This window comes from Bos taurus, chromosome 8 (assembly GCF_002263795.3).
Source record: "Bos taurus isolate L1 Dominette 01449 registration number 42190680 breed Hereford chromosome 8, ARS-UCD2.0, whole genome shotgun sequence".
NCBI classification, from domain to species: domain Eukaryota; kingdom Metazoa; phylum Chordata; class Mammalia; order Artiodactyla; family Bovidae; genus Bos; species Bos taurus.
In genome coordinates this window covers 93,702,979-93,729,248 of record NC_037335.1, presented here as the reverse complement: position 1 = coordinate 93,729,248, position 26,270 = coordinate 93,702,979, and the positions used below count along the sequence as shown (strand labels likewise).

General features: G+C 37.0%; 1 protein-coding gene across 2 annotated transcripts in view; it reads right to left on the bottom strand.

The window, feature by feature from the left end:
- The window catches only part of SMC2 (structural maintenance of chromosomes 2), a 50,880-nt gene extending 26,949 nt beyond the window's left edge, over positions 1-23,931 (bottom strand). The window contains exons 1-15 of one of the 2 annotated variants that reach the window (XM_024996295.2): positions 23,584-23,931; positions 21,947-22,165; positions 21,174-21,323; positions 19,113-19,235; positions 18,476-18,514; positions 15,147-15,257; positions 14,905-14,949; positions 13,416-13,649; positions 10,696-10,845; positions 7,377-7,610; positions 5,527-5,686; positions 5,020-5,137; positions 4,117-4,255; positions 3,433-3,552; positions 585-789 (exon numbers count right to left, since the gene is read on the bottom strand). In XM_024996295.2, the coding sequence (XP_024852063.1) occupies positions 585-789; positions 3,433-3,552; positions 4,117-4,255; positions 5,020-5,137; positions 5,527-5,686; positions 7,377-7,610; positions 10,696-10,845; positions 13,416-13,649; positions 14,905-14,949; positions 15,147-15,257; positions 18,476-18,514; positions 19,113-19,235; positions 21,174-21,323; positions 21,947-22,114 (1,996 nt within the window). In that variant the 5' untranslated portion in view covers positions 22,115-22,165; positions 23,584-23,931. Of the gene's footprint in view, positions 1-584; positions 790-3,432; positions 3,553-4,116; positions 4,256-5,019; positions 5,138-5,526; positions 5,687-7,376; positions 7,611-10,695; positions 10,846-13,415; positions 13,650-14,904; positions 14,950-15,146; positions 15,258-18,475; positions 18,515-19,112; positions 19,236-21,173; positions 21,324-21,946; positions 22,166-23,232; positions 23,411-23,583 lie in introns of those variants that run through there. The other variant, XM_015472668.3, reaches the window with a different exon arrangement.
- Positions 23,932-26,270: the final 2,339 nt, after the last annotated feature.

Here is a 26,270-nt window from a genome sequence, read left to right as displayed (position 1 = left end):
GTATTGGACAGTACAGGCTTACAACACTGCCTAGTACACAGTAAGTACTGTTCAGTATTTGTTATTTATTACATGGTCACTCGACATGGATATGGAAACAGTATCACAAATATTAGGACAGGAAATACATGGTCACTACTTAAGAATTCCTTTCTTAAGGCACCATCTCAAGGGCAGATTTAAAGTTTTGCTTTACTTTTGACAGGAGCAGTAGCATATACACATATCAGAAGTTAACATGTTTCCTAAAGGAAAACTGGTGGTCAAGCTACAATTGCACTGAATAAAACTACTTCGTTTCCCAGTGACTAGAATATCTTAACAAGGCAAAAAAGAGAGAACAAGAATAGACTTAAGATGAGCAAGAAAAGCTATAGTACTGGTTACTAGACTAGAGCTCCATCTGGATGATGACAGTGTATAATTTCTCAATTAATAATAAGTAACTGTCACAAATGAAAAGTCAATCCTTTGATTAGGAATAAAACACTGAATTATTCCAACCCCAATATTTCCTATTAAAAAAAAAGTCCCCATCCTATTTAGAACAAGGGAGTAGGAGGACAAAATGATATAAATCCTACCTCCACTCAACGTCCCATGAGGATCAAACACATCGCCACCTAGAGTTACAGTTCTAGTCATTATCCTTTTATCAAAAGCTACTTTTTTTGCATTATCCATATTGTCACAAACAAATGTCATTCCAAAGACAAATTCCATTGCTTTCTGAAGTTCTGGTTTGTATTCAACCAGGGAAAGAGCCACATGAACATTATTAGGGCCAACCTGTGGGAAAACATATGTCATAATACATATTACTCCTTTCCTTTCAAATACTATTTTATAAAATACTAATAATGCCCACAACTGTTAGTATAAATACTAACAGTAACTTAATATATATACCCAGCACTACAACGCCTTTTGAATTTTCTAAAATGCTATAGAAAACTCACTTTTAGGAAAAAAAATTCAAGTTTAAACACTGAAAAATCTAAGTAAAACATTTAGCTAAAAATACCAGTCATGAGTTTCAATCAAGTAGAAGCCACTATCAAGTTTCTAAATTCAAAGTGGATTATTTGTGAACACACTTTCTTAAAGTACAATTTCTAGATCAACACAGTTACACAATTACATGTTTTCCTTCAACTATCAACTTGGTTGTCCCAAAGTGAATACTTTTCCATTCAAATAAAACATGCTAGAGCAACTACCTTCCAGTTACAGAAACGAAAACAGTAATTGAGAGTAAACAAGTAATTTAAAAAATCTCTCAATCTTTTATTTTGATCCAACTGTCTTTTCTCACCCTTTGTTTATAACATCTACCTCAGCCTACATTTTTAAAACAACCTAATATGGCTTCACTGACTCAATGGACATGAGTTTGAGTGAACTCCGGGAGTTGGTGATGGACAGGGAGGCCTGGCGTGCTGCAATTCATGGGGTTGCAAAGAGTAGGACACGAATGAGCGACTGAACTGAATATACTTCATGGAGTGTAGTAGTAGCAGAAATCATAATGAAAGCAGCTCTCTGCAACATATGTTCAGCAATGTCCTCTGACACAGCAGTTACCATTCAGTGCATGTGGCTAAGGGATCTGAGTAAAAGTACTTTTGTTGTTACTTAAAACCCCAACTTACTTCTAACACTGGAACTTGACCTAAGACGAGAATAACTTCCTTCTAGACTCTAAGTAAAAGAAGTACTAACCAAAATTACCACCTATTTACTTTATACTCATCTTTCTTCTCCTGACAGTAAATAATTTTCATTGAAGGCTTCTCAATTTCAGAAATTTACTGAATATCCATTTATTATCTTAATTATACATGCAGTTTCAGGTTTCATAGAATTGTTTTTTCAACTCATGAACTTAGAATCCCTGCTCAAATACTGATATCACTACTGAAAGTTAAAACTGGTTTCATGTTCTTACCAAATATTATACAACCACAGTAGCCTTTTAAATATATTTCCTTGCACTCATCTATTCACTAGAAACCATACTACTTTAGATCTAGCCCAGCAGCTGACTACATATCCTGGCTACCTGCTTTGTATGTTCACAGGTTGATGGGTAATCTAGAAGAACTCTAGTAGAGAAGCATCTCTGCAAGACTGACAGATTACGTTCCATAACGGTTATCACTATAGCTGGTTTAGTGTGCGTGGCATGAAAAAAACCTGCAGAATTCCTATATTCCTCTATAAGTTCTATAATTCTCATTAATCAGAAATCAAAAGTTTAATATTTAATGTGAAAGTGAGTCGCTCAGTCATGTCCAACTCTTTGCAACTCCATGGACTATACAGTCCATGGAATTCTCCAGGCCAGAAAACTGGAATGGGTAGCTATTCCCTTCTCCAGGGGATCTTCCCAACCCAGGGATGGAACCCAGGTCTCCCACGTTGCAGGTGATTCTTTACCAGTTGAGCCACAAGCCCTGGTGATGAAAGAGAAAAACCTACAACCAAGAGATTACTCTACACAGAAGGATCTCATTCAGATTCAACAGAGAAAGCAAAAGCTTTACAGACAAGCAAATGCTAAGAGAATTCAGTTGATACAAATGAACTTATTTATAAAACAGACTCACAGATTTCAAAAATCATATTTATGGCTACCAAAGGGGAAATGTAGGGGAAGTAATAAATTAGGAGATTGGGGTAAACATTTATACACTACTATAAATAAAACAGATAACCAACAAGGACCTCCTACTGCATAGCACAGGAAACTCTACTGCCCAGGTGGCCCATGGCAAAGAATCAACCTGCCAATGCAGAAGGCATAAGAGACAAGCTTCCATCCCTGGGTCAGGAAGATCCTGGAGGAGGCCATGGCAACCCACTCCAGTATTCTTACCTGGAGAATCCCAGGGCCAGAGAAGCCTAGAAGGCTACAGTCCATAGGGTCACAAAGAGTCAGGCATGATTAAAGTGACTTAACACACATAACACACAAAAATAAAACAAATAACTAAGAAGGACCTACTGTATAGCACAAGGAACTCTACTCAATATTCTGTAATAATCTATATGGGAAAAAAATCTGAATAATAATGGATATACACATGTATATATAATTGAATCATTTAGCAGTATACCTAAAACACATTTAATCCAACTATAGTCCAATAAAAATCTTTTAAAGAAGACATTCTAATACAACTTTAAAATATCAAAGGGAATTTTAGTCTTCCAACATTTCTATTCTCTTTCCATCTAATTTCACAAAAGCTGATTTTATTCTCTTTGGTATCTTAACTTTTTAAAGCATGGTAACACAATAAAATTTTGTGGTTTGATATATGATTGAAATCCCAATTTACTTCAGAGGACAGTTAATGTCCTATAATTAAAAAAAAAAACAACAAAAAAACCAGTAAGATGCAGACAAAGCATACAAAAAAGACTTACAAGATTCTGAGCAATCCTCAGAGTTTCTGGAGCAATACATCTGGATGAAATTTTATTGAGTGGAATTATAGTGTATCGACGCTTCAATTCCCCCTTTTCTAGTAGCTTTTTTCCAGTAACCTAAAACATCGTGTATTATAAATGAAAAATATATTAATGACAACAAAAAACATTTAAAGGTTAACAGTACAAGTTTAGGAATTTATAAATACGCTCAGTGCCTACTATCCCGAACAATCAAAATTCTAAGATAGATATGTGCATTCTGGACTCTGGAGTGGAATAATGTTAATAAAATATAATATAAAAGATCATTAACTCTATCATTTTACCCTGTAAAGATAAACATTTAGCCTTAAGTGAAGTCGCTCAGTCATGTCCAACTCTTTGCGACCCCATGGACTATATACAGTCCATGGAATTCTCCAGGCCAGGATACTGGAGTGAGTAGCCGTTCCCTTCTCCAGAGAATCTTCCCAACCCAGGGATCAAACCCAGGTCTCCCACATTGTAGGCAGATTCTTTACCAGCTGAGCCATCAGGGAAGCCCAACATTTAGTCTTAGAAGAAGTTTAAAACGTCAATAAAGTACCCAATTCTTCTAAGAGCACATGATTTTTCAAGCTAGCAGCTATTATAGTTTTAACAGCAATTATTTGTTTTCTTTAATTAAAATCAGTTTACCTCTGTGTCTACTACAACATTGTAGAGTCGGTCTCCGGCCACTAATTCTAAAGCAGTGGTTGCAGAACTATCTTTTACACTGATCAGTGAAGCTACAAGTCCTTTCACACAATTTCTATTCCAGTTCTTCTCTGGATCCCTAAAATAGAAAAGTGGACAAAAATTAATCTTAGACAAGAAAATAGAAAAAGTTGTATTTTACTAGTCAAGAGGTCTTTCTGACAATACATTAAATTGAAAGCACAATAATCAGTAGTTTTAACAAAATTAAAAGATTTCAAATGTCTCATGACTGTCCAGCTACAGACACATCTTTTATTGTGTTTCACAAATATTGATGTTTTCCGTTGTCATTTTGTTTTTTACAAATTGAAGTTCTGTGGCAAACTTGCATTGTCAGCTAATAGTCTTTAGTAATAAAGCTTTTATACAGTAACGTACCCTGGTTTTTTAAAGTATGTATACAGTATTCTATTGTACCCTTAAAAGACTATTGTTTTAAAATCAAAAGATCTTTCAGTATACATAATGTTTTCAAGGTAACAAAAATAACTTTAATGTTCTAATCTTTGTAATACATATATTAAGTATTCCAAGAAAAAAACCATATAGCATTAATAAAACAAATTATAAAATGTTAACACAGCTATTTAACATTAATGATAAAATAACCTTAAAGAAACTTTTTGGGGTAAGATTAAATTCCACTCATTTTGGTTTTGACATTAGTGGCATTAGTAACCTTAAATTTCACAAGAATTTCCCTTGTCTACAACTCTGAAACATTCAATAAAGATTTAAGGAAAAAAGAAAAAACAATTAAGGAAAAGCAGCTTACGGTAACTTTCACACAAAAATATATCCTAGTTACTACCATGTTCAATTTCAAGATTTAACTCTTACCTATAGGCAAATCGAAGATTGGGAAATCTGGCCAAGAGAGCTTCTTCTGTTTCTTTCAGTCTACTGATATCACGAGATAGCTGCCTTCGCCTTTCCAGAAGGCTTTCCTCCTTGTTTTCTGAACAGTAAGCCGTAAGTAAAACCAAGTTTTAAAAACTCAAATATTCTACTGTTTTAAGGAAAATATTAGTAATCTCTATTTCCAAAGCATTTCTAAAAGTAAAATGCAAACTCCTGATAATATTAAAGAAAAGCATACTTTACATTTGAATTTATATTAAGTGTCAAGTAGACATATTTTCAACACATAAAACCATTTTCATCCTTTCAATTCAAAGGACTGTTTTATACTCTGGTATTTTTCTGATTATATTTATAAATAATTTTTATACTAATTCACATTAACATTAATGAGGTGAAAAAAATTTCCTACTTGCTATTTCCTTTAAGTTTCTATTAATAATCACTACTTCCTAATGATTTAACATCATGTCTTTAAAGGCAAACCTTCATAATTTAGCCTTTTCATTTCAGTTTCAAGTTTTTCTTTAAGTTTTTTCACAGCTTCTAATGCTTCTTGATCCTTCCTATAGCCACTATCCATCTTCTTAATTTCTGTTTGTTTAGTCTTTAATTCTTGTTGGGCATGTTTCAACTTCATCTGAGCCTGTAACAGAAAAACATATAACAGGCTATACGAGGCAGATAGCGCTAGTGATAAAACAGCCACATATTTAGATTGTTTTAAGAGACATCAGCCTTGAAAATTTAACTGACTACTTGGATCAGTATATCAACAGGGAATCATTTCCCAATGTATTCTCCTCAAAATACTACTCAGAATATAAATGTATATATGCTCAAATATTAAATATCTTATAATTTAAGTCTATATTTTTAATATTTATAAAACTAACATCAATGAGCTCAAAGATTAATATCAAAGAACTGTCATTAGCTGATGACACCACCCTTACGGCAGAAAGTGAAGAGGAACTAAAAAGCCTATTGATGAAAGTGAAAGTGGAGAGTGAAAAAGTTGGCTTAAAGCTCAACATTCAGAAAACTAAAATCATGGCATCTGGTTCCATCACTTTATGGGAAATAGATGGGGAAACTGTGGAAGCAGTGTCAGACTTTATTTTTGGGGGCTCCAAAATTACTGCAGATGGTGACTGCAGCCATGAAATTAAAAGACGCTTACTCCTTGGAAGGAAAGTTATGACCAACCTAGATAGCATATTCAAAAGCAGAGACATTACTTTGCCAACAAAGGTCCGTCTAGTCAAGGCTATGGTTTTTCCAGTGGTCATGTATGGATGTGAGAGTTGCACTATAAAGAAAGCTGAGTGCCGAAGAATTGATGCTTTTGAACTGTGGTGTTGGAGAAGACTGAGAGTCCGTTGGACTGCAAGGAGATCCAACCAGTCCATTCTAAAGGAGATCAGTCCTGGGTGTTCTTTGGAGGGAGTGTAGCTGAAGCTGAAACTCCAATACTTTGGCCACCTCATGCGAAGAGGTGATTCACTGGAAAAGACTCTGATGCTGGGAGGGATTGGGGGCAGGAGGAGAAGGGGATAACAGAGGATGAGATGGCTGGATGGCATCACCAACTTGATAGACGTGAGTTTGAGTGAACTCCGGGAGTTGGTGATGGACAGGGCGGCCTGGAGTGCTGCAGTTCATGGGGTCGTAAAGAGTCGGACACGAATGAGCTACTGAACTGAACTGATCAAATTAAAAGCAAAATAAAAAGCTAGAAATCACTTCCTTCTTTTTCACTTAGGTATGCATATTTGCACTTATATAATATTTATGCTGTCCAACTGTGCACTTAACTGTATTGATGAGGAATAAAAGTATACAGAAAAAGGATGCTAAACTGACAGAAAAATGTATATGCTATAAGTATGACACTAAAATGCTATAGTTTTAACTGTGGCAGGCATATAAATGAAGATGTTTTTGTTTTCCTATTAAAACTTAAAACTTCAACTTTATAATGTCAATAAAATACCAAAAAGATGAAAACAAATACATTAACCTCAAGCATTCCATACAATGCTGAAAACAGAACAGAGCATTTATTGCACTTAAAATTTCAATTAATCTATAAAGGTATTTTATGTTTTATGGCATCTTATACTGATATTGTCAATAGGTAGAGATCAGTATATTGAATTTCATTGTTTTAGGTGCTAAGCAGCAGCAGAATGTAATAGTTGATAGTTATCTGAATATTTTCAACATTTTGTTTAACAACTGCCAAAGCGTAGTGTGAAGGAGCTTCACAAAAAATCAAATAATAATAAAGAAATAAAAACTGCAATCACATAGTTCTTACTGTCTGTACTTACCTGTTTGGCTTCTGTCTGAGTTTTACTTATTTCATTTTTACAGGCCATCATCTGACCAGCAAGAGTTGCTTCTGCTCCATCTTCATTACTGGACAGACCAGCGGAAACAGCATTAAAGTGCTGCTGTGCAACGGCCAAAGCTTCAGCATCTTTATTACTTGCTTCTTGAAGGGCACTTAGTCCATCTGTTATTTTTTTAACCTCTTTTTCCTTTGCTGCTAAAGTTTTAGAATCCTTTAGGAAGAGTTTGAAATTGGAAAGTTATTATATTTTAGAAAACCAGTGAAATATACATACCTTTAATGTCATCAAATTTCATACCAATTTGAAGTGAACATGGTAATTTAACCATAATTTTAAATATTTTATTCCCATTTTGAAATTTCTCAGTTTTTAGGATAAATGTACCTCTTATCCTAATAGAAATACCTTCATTCCATGTTATAGTCAAATCTGAGAGAGAATGAGTTAAAATATTATTGCAAATTTAAACAAACCACTTGAAACAACTAAAAATCACTTTCTAAAACTATAATATTGAAATAATATCCACTCTACCCCAAGAATAAAAGAAATTTTAGGATTAACAGCATGTATATGAAACTGCTTTTATAAACTATTAAAGGCCATAAAATTTAAGTATTAAATTATTATGGGAACAGCTTCCCTGGTGGTTCATATAGTAAGTAAAGAATCTGCCTGCAATGCAGGAGACCCCGGTTTGATCCCTGGGTCAGGAAGATCCTCTGGAGAAGAAAATGGTAACCCACTCCAGTCTTCTTGCCTGGAGAATTCCATGGACAGAGCCTTAGCAGGCTACAGTCCCTTGGATCACAAAGAGATGGAACAACTGAAAGACTAACACTCTCACTTAAATTCTAATAACCAAATATCTAATGCTATATAAGATACCAGCACTAAAAGAAAAAAAAAATCTAGTCATATTTACATGAAAGTGATCAGAAATTTGGCTCACTTAATTCATGATGCACTGGGTATTTCTTAGATATTTACCATGGACCAGGCATTATTCTAGATATTAAAGACACAGGGTCCTCAGGAGCCTACATTTTTAAGGTGGAAAACATAGTAAACACATAAAGCAAAAAATGATGGAACTACTACTTTAAGAATAATGAGAAAAGGCCTTTTTGTGATGACATTTTGAGCAGAAACCTAAATGAAACAAAAGGTGTGACCGTGCAAATACTAGGGGGATGGTACACTTGCCAAGCTCTGAGGAATATGCTTGGGTATTAGAGGAACTGTGGCTGGAACACAGTAAGTAAAAAAAGGCAGCTAATGAGGATACTACTGAGTACCTTCCTGGGAGGTGATGGCATGAACCACGTGAGGAGTGAAAGGTGGCTGTATTCTGGATATACACATATATCTGGATATTCTGGATATACTTTTAAAATCAACAAAATCTGTCGAAGAATTAGATACCACAGGGTTGGGAGAAAGAAGAAAATTCAGGACTACAGGTTCTGGAGTGAACAGCATCATTACTTACATGAGGAAAATTCAGTAGCTCAGTTAGGTTTGGGTAGGTGAGGAAAATTTAGGAGTTCTATTTTGGATATGTTAAGTTTTAGATTTTTTAAAGTCATCCATATAAACATGTCAATTAAATAGCTGGACAAATGAGTCTTTCAAAGAAGGAGTCAAGGTTGATTATAGGTTTGAAAGGCATCAACATGTAGATGGTACTGAGGGGTACACGGCTAGATGGGATCACTAAAGAAATGAGTATATATAAAGAAGTCTGACCATTAGCCCTGGTGCATGCTAAAATATGTATTTTGATTTGCATTTCTAACCTGGATTCAAAGTTCGTATTTTCAACTATCAAATCAATATCTCTACTTAGATGTCTAACTAGCTCCTCAAGCCTATTATTCACCATTCAACAAATGGTAACCATATTTCAAACTGTCAACAACAGAACTCTGGAGTTATCCTTCAGTCCTCTTTCATATTCAAACACCAATCTGCTGGGCACTATTTATAGTAGCAAAGACATGGAAGCAACCTAAATGTCCATCGACAGATGAACCGATAAAGATGTTATACCCACACACTGGAATATTACTCAGACATTAAAAAGAATGAAAAACTGCCATTGGACCAATGGATACCAAGGAATGGACCTAGAGGTTATCATACTGAGTGAAGTCAGTCAGAAAGAGAAAGACAAACATCATGATATCACTTATATGTGGAATCAAAAATATGATACAAATGAACTTATCTACAAAATAGAAAGACTCACAGACACAGAGAACAGACTTGTTTTCAAGGGGAAGGGTGGGAAGGGGAGGGAAGGACTTGGAGTTTGGGATTAGCAGGTACAAATTATTATGTATAGGATGGATAAACAATAAGGTCTTACTGTATGACAAAGGGAACTACATTCAATATCCTGTGATAAACCATAATGGAAAAGAAAATTAAAAAAAGAAAATACATGTATAACTGAGTCACTTTGCTGTACAGCAGAAAACAACATTTTAAACCAATGAACTATAATTTAAAAAAAATCTGCTGGGTATATCTGTTGGCCTACCCTTAAAGTACACATAAAATCCCACAACTTCTCTAATATTCTACCTTCTATTGCATCTACCCAAGGACTATCACTGGCACTACCAATTACTACCTGGTTTCTCTACTTCTTCCCTTTAATTTATCCTCAAAACAGCAAGAATAGTACTACTAAAATATTAAAATGTCACCCTTGGGCTCAACCAACTCCAGCAGCTTCCCATGCCACTCAGAATAAACAGCAAAGTCCTTCACATATTTTGCAAAACCACACGTGATCCTACACCCCATCTCTACTACTCAGTAGCAACCAGCTTTACTTCTCTCTGCTTTTCCAATACCTTAGGCACTTGGAGCTGCTGCTGCTCTTTTGTCTGGAACATCTCCCCCCACAGCCTCCCAATCTATCTACACCCTTCTCTGACCACCTTCAGGTCTCTAATGAAATAGAAGCCTCCCAATGAGACCTTTAATGTTTACCCAATTGAAAATTCCAAATTGTACCTCCCTGCCCAATACTAACCCTATCCACTGCTTTTTTTCTCCTCATCAGTTACCACTATATAACATACTTCATATTTCACTTATTTTATCATCATTTTCCTCACTGGAATGAAGACACACAAGGCATTTTGTTCATTATTGTCATTTTGTCAGTTGCTACATCCTAGCCTAAACAATTACCCTGGGTCCACAGCAGGCACGTAATAAATATTAACAGAATGGAGGAATGTATATTACTAGAATTAAATTACACTTCTCATTTGCTTACCTCTACCATATTTTTCTCCAGTTCTTTGCGTTTGTTCTCTTCACTCGCCAGATTTTTCTTCTTGAAATCAAAGGCACTTTGAGATTTAGTATTAACTCGCTGAGCTTCTGTAAGAGCATCTTCTAAAGATCGAAGTATACCTCCAACTTCCTATAATCAAATGCACCCAATTCAATCATGTACTTAAAAATTTGTTAGTGTATAATTTATATGTATTTATTTTTAATAAACTATGGACTCTACACATGGACATCACCAGACAGTTAATACCGAAGCAGATTGATCATATTCTTTGCAGCCAAAGATGGAGAAGCTCTATACAGACAGCAAAAACAAGACCAGGAGCTGACTGTGGCTCAGATCATGAACTCCTGATTGTCAAACTCAGACCTAAATTGAAGAAAGTAAGGAAAACCACTAGACCATTCAGGTATGACCTAAATCAAATCCCTTATGATTATATAGTGGAAGTGAGAAAGAGAGTCAAAGGATTAAATCTGATGGACAGAGTGCCTGAAGAACTATGGATAGAGGTTTGTGACATTGCACAGGAGGCAGGGATCAAGACCATCCTCATGGAAAAGAAAAGCAAAAAGGCACAAAAGTTGTCTCCAGAGGCCTTACAAATAGCTGTGAAAAGACGAGAAGCGAAAAGCAAAGGCGAAATGAAAGATATACTCATTTGAATACAGAGTTCCAAATAGCAAGAAGAGATAAGAAAGCCTTCCTCAGTGATCAATGCAAAGAAATAGAGGAAAACAAAAGAATGGGAAAGACTAGAGATCTCTTCAAGAAAACTAGATATACCAAGGGAACTTTTCATGCAAAAATAGGCACAATAAAGGACAGAAATGGTATGGACCTAACAGAAGCAGAAGATATTAAGAAGAGATGGCAAGAATACACAGAAGAACTATACGAAAAAGATATTCAAGATCCAGATAATCACGATGGTGTGATCACTCACCTAGAGTCAGACATCTGGAATGTGAAGTCAACTGGGCCTTAGGAAGCATCACTACTAACAAAGCTAGCGGAAGTGATGGAATTCCAGTTGAGCTATTTCAAATCCTAAAAGATGATGCTGTGACAGTGCTTCACTCAATATGCCAACAAATTTGGAAAACTCAGCAATGGCCACAGGACTGGAAAGGTCAATTTTCATTCCAATCCCAAAGAACGGCAATGCCAAAAAATGCTCAAACTACCACACAATTGCACTCATCTCACATGCTAGTTGGAGAAGGCAATGGCACCCCACTCCAGTACTCTTGCCTGGAAAATCCCATGGACGGAGGAGCCTGGTAGGCTGCAGTCCATGGGGTCGCGAAGAGTCGGACACAACTGAAGCGACTTAGCAGCAGCAGCAGCAGCAGCACACACTAGCAAATACTCAAAATTCTCCAAGACAGCCTTCAACAGTACGTGAACTGTGAACTTCCCAATGTTCAAGTTGGATTTAGAAAAGGCAAAGGAACCAAATATCGAATTGCCAACATCCACTGGATCATCAAAAAAGCAAGAGAGTTCCAGAAAAACATCTATTTCTGCTTTTATGACTATGCCATAGTCCTTGACTATGTGGATCACAACAAACTGTGGAAAATTCTGAGAGTTTGGAATACCAGACAACCTGATCTGCCTCTTGAGAAATCTGTATGTAGGTCAAGAAGCAACAGTTGGAACAGGTCACGGAACAATAGACTGGTTCCAAATAGGAAATGGAATACATCAAGCATGTTTATTGTCACCCTGCTTATTTAACGTCTATGCAGAGTACATCATGAGAAATTCCGGGGTGGATGAAGCACAAGCTGGAATCAAGACTGCCAGGAGAAATATCAATAACCTCAGATATGCAGGTGACACAATCCTTTATGGCAGAAAGTGAAGAAGAACTAAAGAGCCTCTTGATGAAAGTGAAAGAGGAGAGTGAAAAATAAAACCCAACATTCAGAAAACTAAGATCATGGCATCTGGTCCCATCACTTCATGGCAAACAGATGGGGAAACAATGCAAACAGTGACAGACTTTATTCTTTTGGGCTCCAAAATCACTGCAGATGGTGATTGCAGCCATGAAACTAAAAGATGCTTGCTCCTTGGAAGAAAAGTTATGACCAACCTAGATAGCATATTCAAAAGCAGAGACATTACTTTGCCAACAAAGGTCCATCTAGTCAAAGCAATGGTTTTTCCAGGAGTCATTTATGGATGTGTGTTGGACTATAAAGAAAGCTGAGCACCAAAGAATTGATGCTTTTGAATAAACTCTTGAGAGTCCCTTGGACTGCAAGGAGATCCAAGTAGTCCACCCTAAAGTAATTCAGTCCTGAATATTCACTGGAAGGACTGATGCTGAAACTCCAATACTTTGGCCAACTGATTTGAAGAACGGACTCATTTGAAAAGACCCTGATGCTGGGAAAGACTGAAGGCGGGAGGAGAAGGGGACGACAGAGTATGAGATGATTAGATGGCATCACCAACTCGATGGACATGAATCTGAGTCAACTCCAGGTGTTGGTGATGGATAGGGAGGCCTGGTGTGCTGCAGTCCATGGGGTCTCAAAGAATCGGACACAACTGAACTGAATTGAAACTATATCATTATCATACAGTAAAATAAATTTTTTTCAATTCAGAACACAATGCCCAGTATACCCAAAAGTTACATTATTTAATATTTTTCAGTTTATTATTATTCTTACACGTCTGACCTTATCTTTTCTTTTTTCCAACTCTTCTATTTCATGACTAAGTGCTTTTATTTTTTTATCATTCTCATACACTTCTTCTTGAAGCTTCTTAATTTTATCCTGCATTTCTTTTAATGCCTCAGCTGAGCGTTCTTTAGTATCTTCAGCCAGCAAAAACTGATAAGCTATATATAAACGACTCAGATGTTCTATTTCTCTCAAGAGCTTTTGGTACTCCAAGTAGGAAGATCTTTCCTAAAAGAGAAATCACCAATAAAGTATAACTCTACATTAATATTTTTAAATAAATTTGGAAAGAATTTAAATACAGCAATACATAAAAAATTTCCCATTACACAATAAACATAATGGATTTTGTTTTAAATTTGAGTAATTATGGACTGTTAATTTTAGGAAACTTCAAACAACATTAGAACTGTGGCTTTTTAGATAGTAATGTCATCTTAATGAATTCTCTGTGGCTATTTCTTCTCAAATATAACCACACAGTTGGGATTAACAAAGAAATATGGACATAAGATTCATAGACTTGTGGGAATAAGTCTATAAAATTATAAAACCATGAATGATACACTATTAAATGTAGTTTGTGGTACTATTACCAAGATGCCCACTCTACATTCATTCATATAACTATTTATAAATATTTGCTCACATATTACTAAACTTGATTCCCACTGGGACCTACTAGGACAAAGTTAACAATGAAAATTCCTAATCTGCAGATGAAGAAACAAATTCAGGGTGATTAAATGAGCTCTTCATAGTATCAAATACAGAATTTGGCAAAATCAAATATGACACTTAGGTTTAAACTCGTGATCTAGTGTTTTTCTATTAAATCATAGATACAAAAGCAGAACCTTCAAGTTCACAATTTTTCAGTTTTTCCAATTACATCTATGCTACTCTATAGATTCAGAAGAGAGCTTGAGAAGTATCAAATTTTAATGAACATTTAAGAAATTTCTAAATACATGATTTAAAATACTTTCACTGAAACAGTGATATGATGTCAGAAGTACAAAGATTATAGAGAAAACAGTCATCTGTTTCAATACCTATTGTCTACTAACTGCCTTGACAGCAGTAATTTTAGTGAGAGCCCCTCTTACCCTAGAAGTTACTTATTCTACCAAGAGTTTCTAAGAATGCCATACCTTTAAGAAATATTTATTCCACTCAATTCTAACTATCCAGGAAAATTTAGATTTATACTTGTCTTCAACAAAGAATGAAAATCTGGCATGTTGTTTTCTGAGATTATGACAGTCAATCTCTAAAACCATTATGACTTAACAGGTATGAAGTGCATTGTCCTCTATAAGCAGAAGGTTGAGCATGGACTATCAACTCTAACTCCTTATCTCATCTCCAAGAAACATTTCTGAGGAGTGGTACAGCTGTCGCCCCCATGTGTATCATCATGGATGCATCGCCAATTTTGAGAGACATCCTAGCTGGCTGTCCTCACATATACAATACACACCTCTTTTAATTTTTGAATGGTTGGAGTAATTTCTTCTTCAAGTATCTGGAAAATAAAGGAAAAACTATTTTTGAGTATGTGAAGTACCATTAAAGAAATTTAAAAGGGAGAAGACTAAAGAAAACTGAACAAAGGCTGGGGAGAAGATAGGTGTGGTAAAATTTCCCTCTTTTACAACAGAGAAACTCTAATAAAAGAAAAGTACTCTCTTTCCTAAAAATATTTTATATAAATTTAATTACCGTCTTAATTTCTCTCAGCTTAGCCTCCTTTTTTTCTATAGTCCTCTGAGCATTTTGTTTTTTGTATTCATACATCCTGGTTCCAGCTGCTTCTTCTATCATGGACAAAATCTGGAAAGATGATTGCATTAATGTTTTAAGAATCAAAGCCAGTGAGTCTCATTGGAATTTACATTAGGATATTACTTAAGGCCTTAACGTCATGAAGCAACTCAACAAAATAGTTAAGGACCATAACATTTAAGTACATAAAAAAAATGTACGTATTACCTATAACCCTAAGACTTAACAAATATTTCTGGCCTTCACTCCAATTCTAAAATCAAACTTTATGCTACACTGAGTTTCTAGAGTACATATCTTTGAAAACTGAAGCCAGTAATTCCTGAGAGGGTAATAGGCAGAAAGGCCAGGGGTCTCCCAAGGGAGGAAATAGCCTGCAAGTGTCATCTCTCTTAATTGGCAAGAGGAAACAAACTATCGATATTGTTTTCCTTCTCTATACAAATTTAAAAGGTTTCTCTTAAAATACTGTGTTGTCATAATGACACCTGGTTTCACCTGAAGTTAACTAGTTTCAAACCTTGAGATAACCAATGCATTTTTCTTATGGAAATGTTTGTCTTAAGCTATGCTAATGTACTATACACTTACCCCAAACTCTGTCTTTAAGTCGGTTCCGCCTCTTGGCTCAGAACCTACTTGACAAACCAGTATGTTATACTCAGATATTATTTCCCTAACCTATGTAAATGTAACTATTTGTATGGCAATCTGTCCTTCTGCAAGATTCAAGTTAATCATTTTATGGCCCAGGATGAACCATTTGGTGCCAAGATTATCCCAAAATGCATCTTATGGGTGAGGGGCTTGGTGCCATTCTGAGTTTTAAGACATTCCTTTCTTTCATTAACAGACTGCTAGTGTCTATATAACATCCAGCTGAAGACTAGAAGTGGGGTACTCTTTCTGCCCCCTTCTGATGCCTATGTCAGAAGCTTTCTCTATCTCCTTTACACCTTAATAAAACTTTATCACACAAAGCTCTGAGCGATCAAGCCTCGTCTCTCGCCCCGGATTGAATTCTCCTCTGGAGGCCAAGAATCCCAGCCGCCTTTTTTCATTCAGCAACAACCTTTCATTCCTTCTTTCTCTTTTCCTCCATATAAGAAAGTAAAAGCTAACTAATATTTCAATTTATAAATTTCTACTTAAACCTGTTCCAAGTGAGACTTTAGCTGTTTTGTTCCTACAAGGATGAAACATGGCCTAACATTTCCATTCCAACTGTGGCAGATACTTTGAGAACTTGGGCAAGTAATTTAGTTTTCCCTGTTCCTCTCTTTGTTCATCTGCTGAGGACTGAAAGTATCTCAGTGTCATTGAGAAGTAATTCACGTGAGTACACTGAAAAAGGCAAACACTAATTACTATTTTATAAGGATAATTTTTTAGCATTCCTTTATCAGAAGCTTCTAATCACTATCAATCCCTACCTCAAGAGGATTATTTCTCTGAAAACCAGTTTGATTTCCATATACTGGGCAGATTTTGAATGAGAAGTTTCCCTTAAGACGTTATCTGAAGAAAGTAAGTGTGACCTGTGGTTAAACCAGACGAATATCATCAATTATCAGTTGTCTTTTTAGTTCTTCTCCATAGATAAAAATACCAAAAGAGCCTTTGTTCTGATACAAAACATTTATTCCTTCATAGCAACTCTTCTCAAGGGGGCTCCAAAACAAAGTCTTAATGTCTTAAGCAATCCATTATATCTAATGAATTAATTTCACTCAAATCTCTTCCTATAGGGTTTAACTCTGACATGGAACACCAGCTGAGAAAAGCTACTTTAGAACCAAAATTTCTTTTAATACTGTATGGGCACGTAAAACTCCTAGAAAAAAAGTAAGTGGTAAGCTCCCGACATCTGTGTTAGTGATGATTTTTTTTTCTTGGATTTGATACCAAAAGCAAAATAAACCAAAATAAACAAGCAGGACTACATCAAACTAAAAAGCTTCTGCATAGGAAAGGAAACCATCCACAAATACAAATCAGGCAAATACAAATCAAAGCCACAATGAGGCATCACCTGTTGGAGTGGCTTTTATCAAAAAGATAAAAAATAACAAAGACTGGTGAATATGTGGAGAAAAGGGAAAACTTGTATGCTGTCTGTGGGACTGTAAACTGATGTATCCATTATGGGAAACAGCATGGAGGTTCCTCAAAAAATTCAAAATAGAACTACCATATGATCCAATAATTCCACTTCAGGACATTTATCTGACGGAACCAAAGACACTAATTTGAAAAGCTTTCTGCACTTCCGTGTTAACTGCAACATCATTTGTTACAGTAAAAACATGGAATCAACCTAAGTGTTTGCTGATGGATGAATGGATAAAGAATATAATATATATATATATATATATATATAAATAAATTAAATCGAATGTTATTTACACATACAAAAAGGAAATCCTGCCATTTGCAACAGCATGGATAGAACACACGGGCATTATGCTAAGTGAAATAAGTCTGACAGAAAGATAATACAGTATAATTTCACTTACAAGTAGGATCTTTAAAAAAAAAAAAAAAAAAAAAACCCAAAACTGAACTCATAGATACAGAAAACAGATTAGTTTTCTAATCTGACAGAGGTGGGGGATAGGTGGTGAGCAAATGTTAAAAGTGCCAGTTATAAAATAAAAGGTCCTGGGGATGTGATGTATGGCATGGTGACTACAGTTGATAATACTTAACTGCATATTTGAAAATTGTAGAGAGTATAATTTAAAAGTTCTCATCTTCAAAAAAAATTCTGAAAGATGATCACATCAATGTATCACATTGATACAGTGATCAATGTTGACTAACTGTGGTGATCATTTTGTGATATACACATATACTGAATATTGTATATATATCAAATCTTTTTGGTGTACACCTGAAACTACTTTATCAATTATATCTCAATTAAAAAAAAAAAAACAACTGCTTAACAAGGTCCTAGGACTTTCCTTTTGCTTCTTTTAAAGATTCTGATTTAATTCTCAGAGCAGATTTTGAGGTAAAGGTTATGGACTTCAGATTATGGATGAGGAAACTAAGGCTCTGAAAGTTTACATCATATCACTTAAAAAAACTAGGGCATGGTGTCAAATATTAAAAAACAAAATTATTTTCTCCACTAATCATTCTTAAATAAATGTTCCCCAAAATTTTAATAATGGAAAAATTATGTTTAAAAATTGATTACCTAAAACATTAAGGCAATATCTACAATTACTATTTTTACGGTGCTTAAAGAGTGCTCTTACCTCTGGAGGTTTCATATTCATCACTTTGGTAATTCGGCCCTGAAAATAAAATGACAAACTTACTGTAATAACAATAAATTCAGAAAGAATAACCTAAAGGCATACATGTTTATCTGTACTAAAGCTGTTATATCCTAATACACCAATCTTTGGGCAGTTATTTCTCCCACCTACATGAAAAGATGTTTCTTTTTTAAGATTTGAGAACAAGGGTAGCTTATAATTCTAGAGTTTTGCTACTTTCTTACTAGTGATATAAGTTACATAAATAATACAAAGACAACTCAAGACTGTTATTTCTGAGACAGGGAATGACGTGTAAGTCTCCAACTCTAAAATGGGTAAGCATGTACATAAATGTTGGCATAATTACTGAACATCTCTTGACTTTTTAGAACAATGGCCCTCCAAGATAAGTCAAAGAAAATTAATTCCAGATATTCTTCAAAATTCAAATGTATGCAATATACCAGAACACGTAAGTACAAATAACTAACCCACATTTATTAACAGGTGCCCAAACATCAGCCTAACAGCAAATTAAAAAATGAAAAATCCAAAGAGATGTATTTCTCTTGTAAGTTAAAAAAAGATGCCAAAACTATTATGAAAGATATAAAGTCCACAAACAAAATACCTGCATGATGAGAAAGTGAGGGTTGTTAACATTAAGGCCAACAGAACAGAAGAGATCGTATACTCTGGTATTGTTTGCATTTACTCCATTGATTAAATATTTATTTCTGCCACCAATAACTACCTGCAAAGGAAATAATTTTAAAAGACATAAATGAACACACATATCTTGAGCCAAGATGATAAATTCCCAAATACATTATCTTTTGTTTTTTCCAACTAATGATAAATCAAATGAATCTAGGATAAATAGTGAAGAAAGTATAACATGGTCAAAAACAATGTGAGACTGGCTTCTAATCTAGGGCCTCCTAACCTCCCATGCAGTGGACTAGGTCTTTAAGGTGCCTTCCACCTTTATGTTTCCAAGGATGTATAGAATGTAGCTTCTATCCCTGATCACCCTCTCCTACAACTTTCCATACTCAGAGGCTGACCCATCTTCCTCCACTTTTTGATTTCCAAAGGAGTCAAATACCAAAAACAAAAGACACACAGTTTTAGTAACAATTCTTGTTAAGACTCTAAAATGATTAATAAAAGATAAGCCTTATGAATATTTGAAAGAAAAAGAATAATCATGGAACTGCAGCATGGGTTTAATAAGAACAACTTATACTAGATATCAGCTTGTTCTGTCTACTACAGCATGTACATCGTCATTTTGGAAGTATGACTGCCTCATCCATTTGCTGAGGTCCTTAAAGACAAGATTTGTTTCTCATTCTTTCTATCTGTATTTCCCAATGCATTTGAGAATGCCCAGCACACATCAAGCACTTAATAAATATTAAATAAATATGAATTCACTTCTTTTCCTGACAGTATTAGGATAGTAGATCAGTTCTTAATATTTGAACAACAATCCTAATATATCCTAAAGAAATTCGAGGAAGTTTTTATAACAAAATTCTGGTGAAGAAACAGTCATATGGACCACAAGAAGACAGGAATTTTGAGTAAACTAGTAGCAGATTTTCTTAAAATCCTGAAAGGTAATTATTCGATAGATGTTTAAAGACAGAGAACAGGATTTTGTCCCAATCTAGTCAATCTTTTTTTTTTCAACCAGAGTTTTCATTAACATAGAGATGGAAATCTATAAGCTACATAATGCTAAGATGAAGAGTAAATGAGAATTAACAGAATTTTTAAAGATAAAACTGACAAACTGAAAACACGGTCTGATTATAATAAGATAAAAAGATTTTAAGGGACAAATGTTAAGGTCCTCCACTGATTTCAAGAACCTGCTTAGATGCAGAAATGGCAGTATATGGCTAAGTAATAACATGAACAACTTAAGAGTGATTTTAAGTAAATCGGATATGAGTTCATAATATATCATGAACTCTTCAACATCATATTGAGAAAAATAGAAGTAGAGTACTTAAAATGAAAGAAGTGACAATTCTGCTTAATCCTGTCCCAGCCAGACCAGTTCTGGTACATGCAATTTGAAGTGCCAACCATTAAAATATGTGTGTGTGTATGTGTGCATGTATAAATAAAACTGGAGCAAATTTGCATTCCATGTGATGAGACAAGTGGAAGACCTAGAAACAACTAAATATCAATTGAAAGACCTAGAGAATTTAGCTTAGAAAACAGATTTACAGAAGAACACAGATATACTGAAATAAAGAATAAATTACATGTTCTCTTGGTGCTCTCAAGATAACTAGGATTTATGTGTAAAACTTGAAAAAAACACTATGGTATGGCTCAATTTATAAGACTAACTTTCTAATTTCCAAACATAAAATGGGTTACCTCAGAAAACAGTGAAATCCCAAGAACTACAGGTGTTCCAGCACAGAGAGAGACTCAAGTGCATGGTTTATGGTTTAAATAAGTGTGGCTGAGTGTTTGTACGGATGGATTTCACATCCCTTTCAATCCACTTGGTAAATGGTGGAATTTGCTTAAGCAAAACAAGATATTCTTAAGGAATCTAGTCAGTATTTGATCCATCAGTTTTGCTTATCAATTTTCCAGTAATCGTATTGCCAAAATGCACGAGACAAGTTTTTAGGTAACCAAATATTTAGTAGTCACTCACCTGCCTTGTTACTGTAATTTCATCATGAACCTCAAATCCTAAAGGACTCTGCTTTTTGTCAGAATTATCAAAGGTGATTGACACCAAGGCTTTTGTAATACCAGCTTGCCCGTTTTTGTAAACTAAATCTTGTAAGTTAGAAGCCCGAACCTAAAATAAAGGAAAAGTTTATCAGTTACAAAACTCAGTACTGCACAAAATAGCACTAAAAATAGCTTTCTTGCTGTTGGAAAACCACCCATGTAGTATCCATTAATAAGTCAAGAACAGGTAGTGGTATTCATAGACAAGGAAAGCAAAGAAAATGGACATCGACCTGAAATGGGCCTCTCTCTCCATAGGACTTTTTTAATCCTGAGCTAAACTGTTTTCTACTCATTTCTTAACAAGAGCTCATTTGAAAAATTTATGGAAAGACAGTGTCTAAAAATTTCACTATCCATTCAATTCCAATAGTAGATCCTAAAAAGACATTATAATGAGGGTGGGTGCAGGTGGAAAGTATACAAACTCTGGAATGAGAATGTGTGTGTTTCAGTGTTGCTTCAAACATCTTTAGAGGATTAACCTTAAGCAACTCTAAGTTTCTACGTTCTCACCTAAAATATGGAGTAACAATACCTACCTTTAAAGGACTGCAGTGAGGTAGAAGATAATTCACATAAAAATGCAAATGAAGAGAATATTGGTAATACTGGTACTCTCCAAGTGCAAAAATTCCCTTGAGGTTCCTCAAACTTAAATTCACATAAATCAGAAAGTTTACACTTTACCTGAGACAGGTTGGAGATGCCCAGCAAAAAGCAGATGGAGTCCAATATGTTGGATTTTCCACTACCATTTAAACCAGTGATAGCATTGAACAGAGGGTCAAAGCCATTGACTTCAGTCCTCTGAGCATAGGACTTGAATCCCTCAAGAATGACTGACTTAATGTGCATTTTCACTACTGACTTGGACAGGTCTGCTAGAAATCAAGCCACAAAGCAGTTCTGTACAAAACAGAAAAACAACGCATAAGTGGAATGTAAAACTGGAATCATAATATATAGACTAGACCATAAGAATGACAGCGCAATAGAAATAAAACAGCCACTTGCTAAGCTATTTCCTCTGATGTAAAGGTATCTTTCTTTAACTTAAAAATATACAAGAATTAGCCTCTATTTAGAAGTTAACTGGGCTTCCTGGTGGCTCAGCGATAAAGGAAATCTCTTGCAATGCAGGAGCCACGGGAGATGTGGGTTCCATCCCTAGGTCGGGAAGATCCCCTGGAGGAGGGCAGGGCAACCCACTCCAGGGTTCTTTCCTGGAGAATCCCATGGACAGAGGACCCTAGTGAGCTACAGTCCATGGGGTCGCCAAGAGTCAGACACGACTAAAGTGACTCAGCACGCACATACGCAGAAGTTAATTGAACCTGGAAGCCAACCACGTACTTCACCAGGCTTATAATCTTCCACCGTTATCATACTCCAGCTAACAGATTACTGATCATTTACCATCGCATCCCCTTTGCCGAGAATGCACTTATCCCGGACACTGATATGGCTCACTCTCCTTTATATCACTCACGTCTTTACTCAAAAGTCACATACTCTCGTATATAAAAAAATACCCTCTACCCATTCCCTCCCTCTGCTTTTTCCTTCACGGACTTACAGCTGACACTAATCAGTACTTATTTATTGCTCTACCCAACTTATCATAATGTAATCTTCCGTAGCTCTTCTACGTTCACCGTTGTATGCCGGAATGCTGCCTGACTCGAAGGCGCGGGATAGGCGGGTGGTCTGTAAGTGTTTAAGCATCAGTAGATATACCCCAGATAAACAGCTGAAGGTTTTTGCTTTTAGTCAGGCTCTTCCCTCGCCCCACCAGGCCTTTCTGTCAACCCTTGCTCGCCCTACTCCAAGGCTGGACAGGAACTAGTCATTCTGCTACGAATCCCTTTAGGACTAAATTTACTCTGAAGTTCCTTGCTACTCTGCTCCCTAGCCCCCGACGCCATTTCCCGCCAAGAATGCCCGGCTAGGCCCAACCGGCCGCGCGCACGCACCTGCCTCGCCGCTGCGTCAGGTCGCCTGGGCTTGAGGCGCAGCCGAAGCTCTTCCTAGTCACTAGGGCAGAGAGTGCGCCAGTCTTGCCCAGCTTCGGGCGCTAAGAGGCGAAAGCCACCAAAGCTACTCCTACATTTGCACCGCGCGCGGCACCGAAGCGGAACTATTTTTGCCTTTGAATTTCGGCGCGAGCACAGGACCCCACCTCCACTACCTATTCCATTGGCTGGTGCCTCAGAGATGCCTGACTTAAAAGTTCCATTTTTCTCTTCCATCAAGCAGTTAAAGGGACAAAGAGATAGAAAAGAAGGTCGAAAAGAGGACGGCTCAGGAAAAGCGACGGGTCGGACCTGAGGACTAAAGAAGCTGGCGGCAATTGTTGAGCTCGGTATCCGGCACACCTCGGGCAGCCCCGCACCTCAGCCTGGGGGCCTCGCGCTCGCCGGCCCCGCCCTGCCGCAGGCCGGGTCTGGCCGTCATCGCGCCCGGGAAGCCCCGCCTCCTCTCAGGCCCGGCGGGATTCAGTGGGGCAGGCCTCTGTGGTCTCCAAGTACCGGAAGCAGGATGGCTTCGTGTCGGTCTCCTCGTTCTGCCTCAGAATCCCTCTGGGCTGGGCCAGGGTCCTCTAAATGGAAGCTGCACCTTGTTGCGGCTGGGGCGGCGCCGAACGAACTTCTGAGGACTGTGGATCGCGTTCTGGCTCCGCCCCTCGCCGGCGAAGGACCCTGGCGGGCTCGGGTTTCCTGTCCCAAAGGGCCGATAAGGCTGTCACCAGAGTTGTGCAGCGCCCGCGGGAGAAGTTGAGTGGGGCTGATAGTAGAGGCTGGACGAATAGGAGTTCCCCTCGTTTTTCTGAAAAGCTGTAGAATGATAAGCAATAGCAGAACTAACAATTTCAGAGAATTTTAGGGGAAACACCTTATAACAGCTGATATTTATTGATTTCGGGTGCCAGGTTGCGTTTCAGGCGCTTGTTAAAATCTTAGCAACCCTATGAAATCCGTGTTATTGTTCTCATTTTACAAATGAGCAAACTGAGTCACAGGTTAAGCAACTTATTCCAAGTAGTGAGCCGGGAAGCTGAGGTTTGTTTCCGCGCGGTCTTGCTCCTGAGCTAGTATGTTTACTTCTCTTCGTGTACAGACTCCAGTGCTAGTAATAACAGAAGCTGTTATCAGTGTGTATTTTTCTTAAAAAAAAAAAAAAAAAAAACAGGCAGTTTACTCACAGTTAAGCATGTTGATACTAATGAGTTAGGAAGGACATAGCTTCATAATGCTCTATAGTGCTTTCCCTAGGTGATGTGTAAAAGAGATGATGCGGCCAGCATGCTATTTTAGGTTATATATTTAAAGTTGCTTTCTTGGCCTCTATTGACTTTGCAGTATTGGACACCAGTCAGGCTACCAAGAATGAACCATTGATTTGAAAATCTTTTCTACTTGGGAGAATTAAAAGTTTTGTGGGGATTTTCTGTTTGTATAAGAAAAATTATTTACTCTTATCTCACCCACTTAGGTAAGTCAGTCGTTACAGGCCTAACAACATTTAGTCACCCAGTTATTTTTGCCTTGTTGCTATTTCATGGTGGTTGAGATAGTAAAGAATGTCCCTGCAAGGCAGGAGACCAGGGTTTGATCCCTGGATTGGAAAGATTTCCTAGAGAAGGGAATGGCTACCCACTTCAGTATTCTTGCCTGGGAAATCACATGGACAGAGGAGCGTGGCAGGCTACAGTCCATGGGGTTGCAAAGAGTGGGACACTACTGAATGACTAACACTTAGCTTTGTCTATGGTGATTCCTTCATCCCCTGTACGTCACAGCTCTTCATTGAATTGATTCTCTTCAGTCTTAAATACATTTCTTTTCAACTGTGTCCTCATTTCATCTCTTTGAGAATGAAGAATTTTAATTTGCCAACAGACCCAAATGTGAATTTTATAAAGTTGTGAAATAAATAGTTCTTTGGGGTGAAAATGTAAGTGTTAGGACAGACATTGTTACCCTTTGCACTATTTTAATAAATTAATAACCAGCTGATATTTTTTAAGTCAAGTGGATGAAAAAATACACACAAATGCACTTATGCTGTGTAAGGACTTCCGGATAGTTATACACATAGATATATCTAACTACTTCCACTAAAAGTAATTATTATAGTGAAAATTGCCTATAGAAGGAGAGGTCTACAGTAGTTTTAGTCTTAGAGCATATCCAAAGCGCTAACGAATTGCAGTTAGTACAGATGAACTTGCTGTTAAAACTGGCCCCTGAGATCACCATAGAGAAGTGAACACCAAGGCATGAAGCCACTAAAACCCCTCTAATGTGGAGAGATTAGGAATGGAAGTAAAGATAGACTATAGGGTTGTTGTTCAGTTGCTGCTGCTGCTAAGTCGCTTCAGCCATGTCCGACTCTGTGCGACCCCATAGATGGCAGCCCACCAGGCCCCGCTGTCCCTGGGATTCTCCAGGCAAGAACACTGGAGTGGGTTGCCATTTCCTCCTCCAATGCATGAAAGTGAAAAGTGAAAGTGAAGGGGCGCAGTCTTGTCCGACTCTCAGCAACCCCATGGATTGCAGCCTACCAGGCTCCTCCGTCCATGGGATTTTCCCAGCAAGAGTACTGGAGTGGGGTGCCGTTGCCTTCTCCCTGTTCAGTTGCTAAATAGTGTCAAACTCTTTGCAGTCCTGTGGACTGCAGCACGCCAGGCTTCCGTGTCTTTCCAAACCCAGAATTTGTTCAAACTCAAGCCCATGGAGTATAGGGTAGATACAGTATAAATAGGGCACTGTTCTTGTTTCATCACCGTGAATCAAAAGCATTTGAATACTTCCCTATGGTCCAGTGGTTAAGAATCTGCCTGTCAATGCAGGGGATACAGGTTTGGTCCCTGGTCCTGGAAGATTCCTCATGCCATAGGGCGACTAATCCATGCATCACAACTACTGAGCCCATGTGCCGCAACTACTGAAGCCTGTGCACAGTAGACCTGTGCCCTGCAACAGGAGCAGCCACCACAATGAGAAGCCTA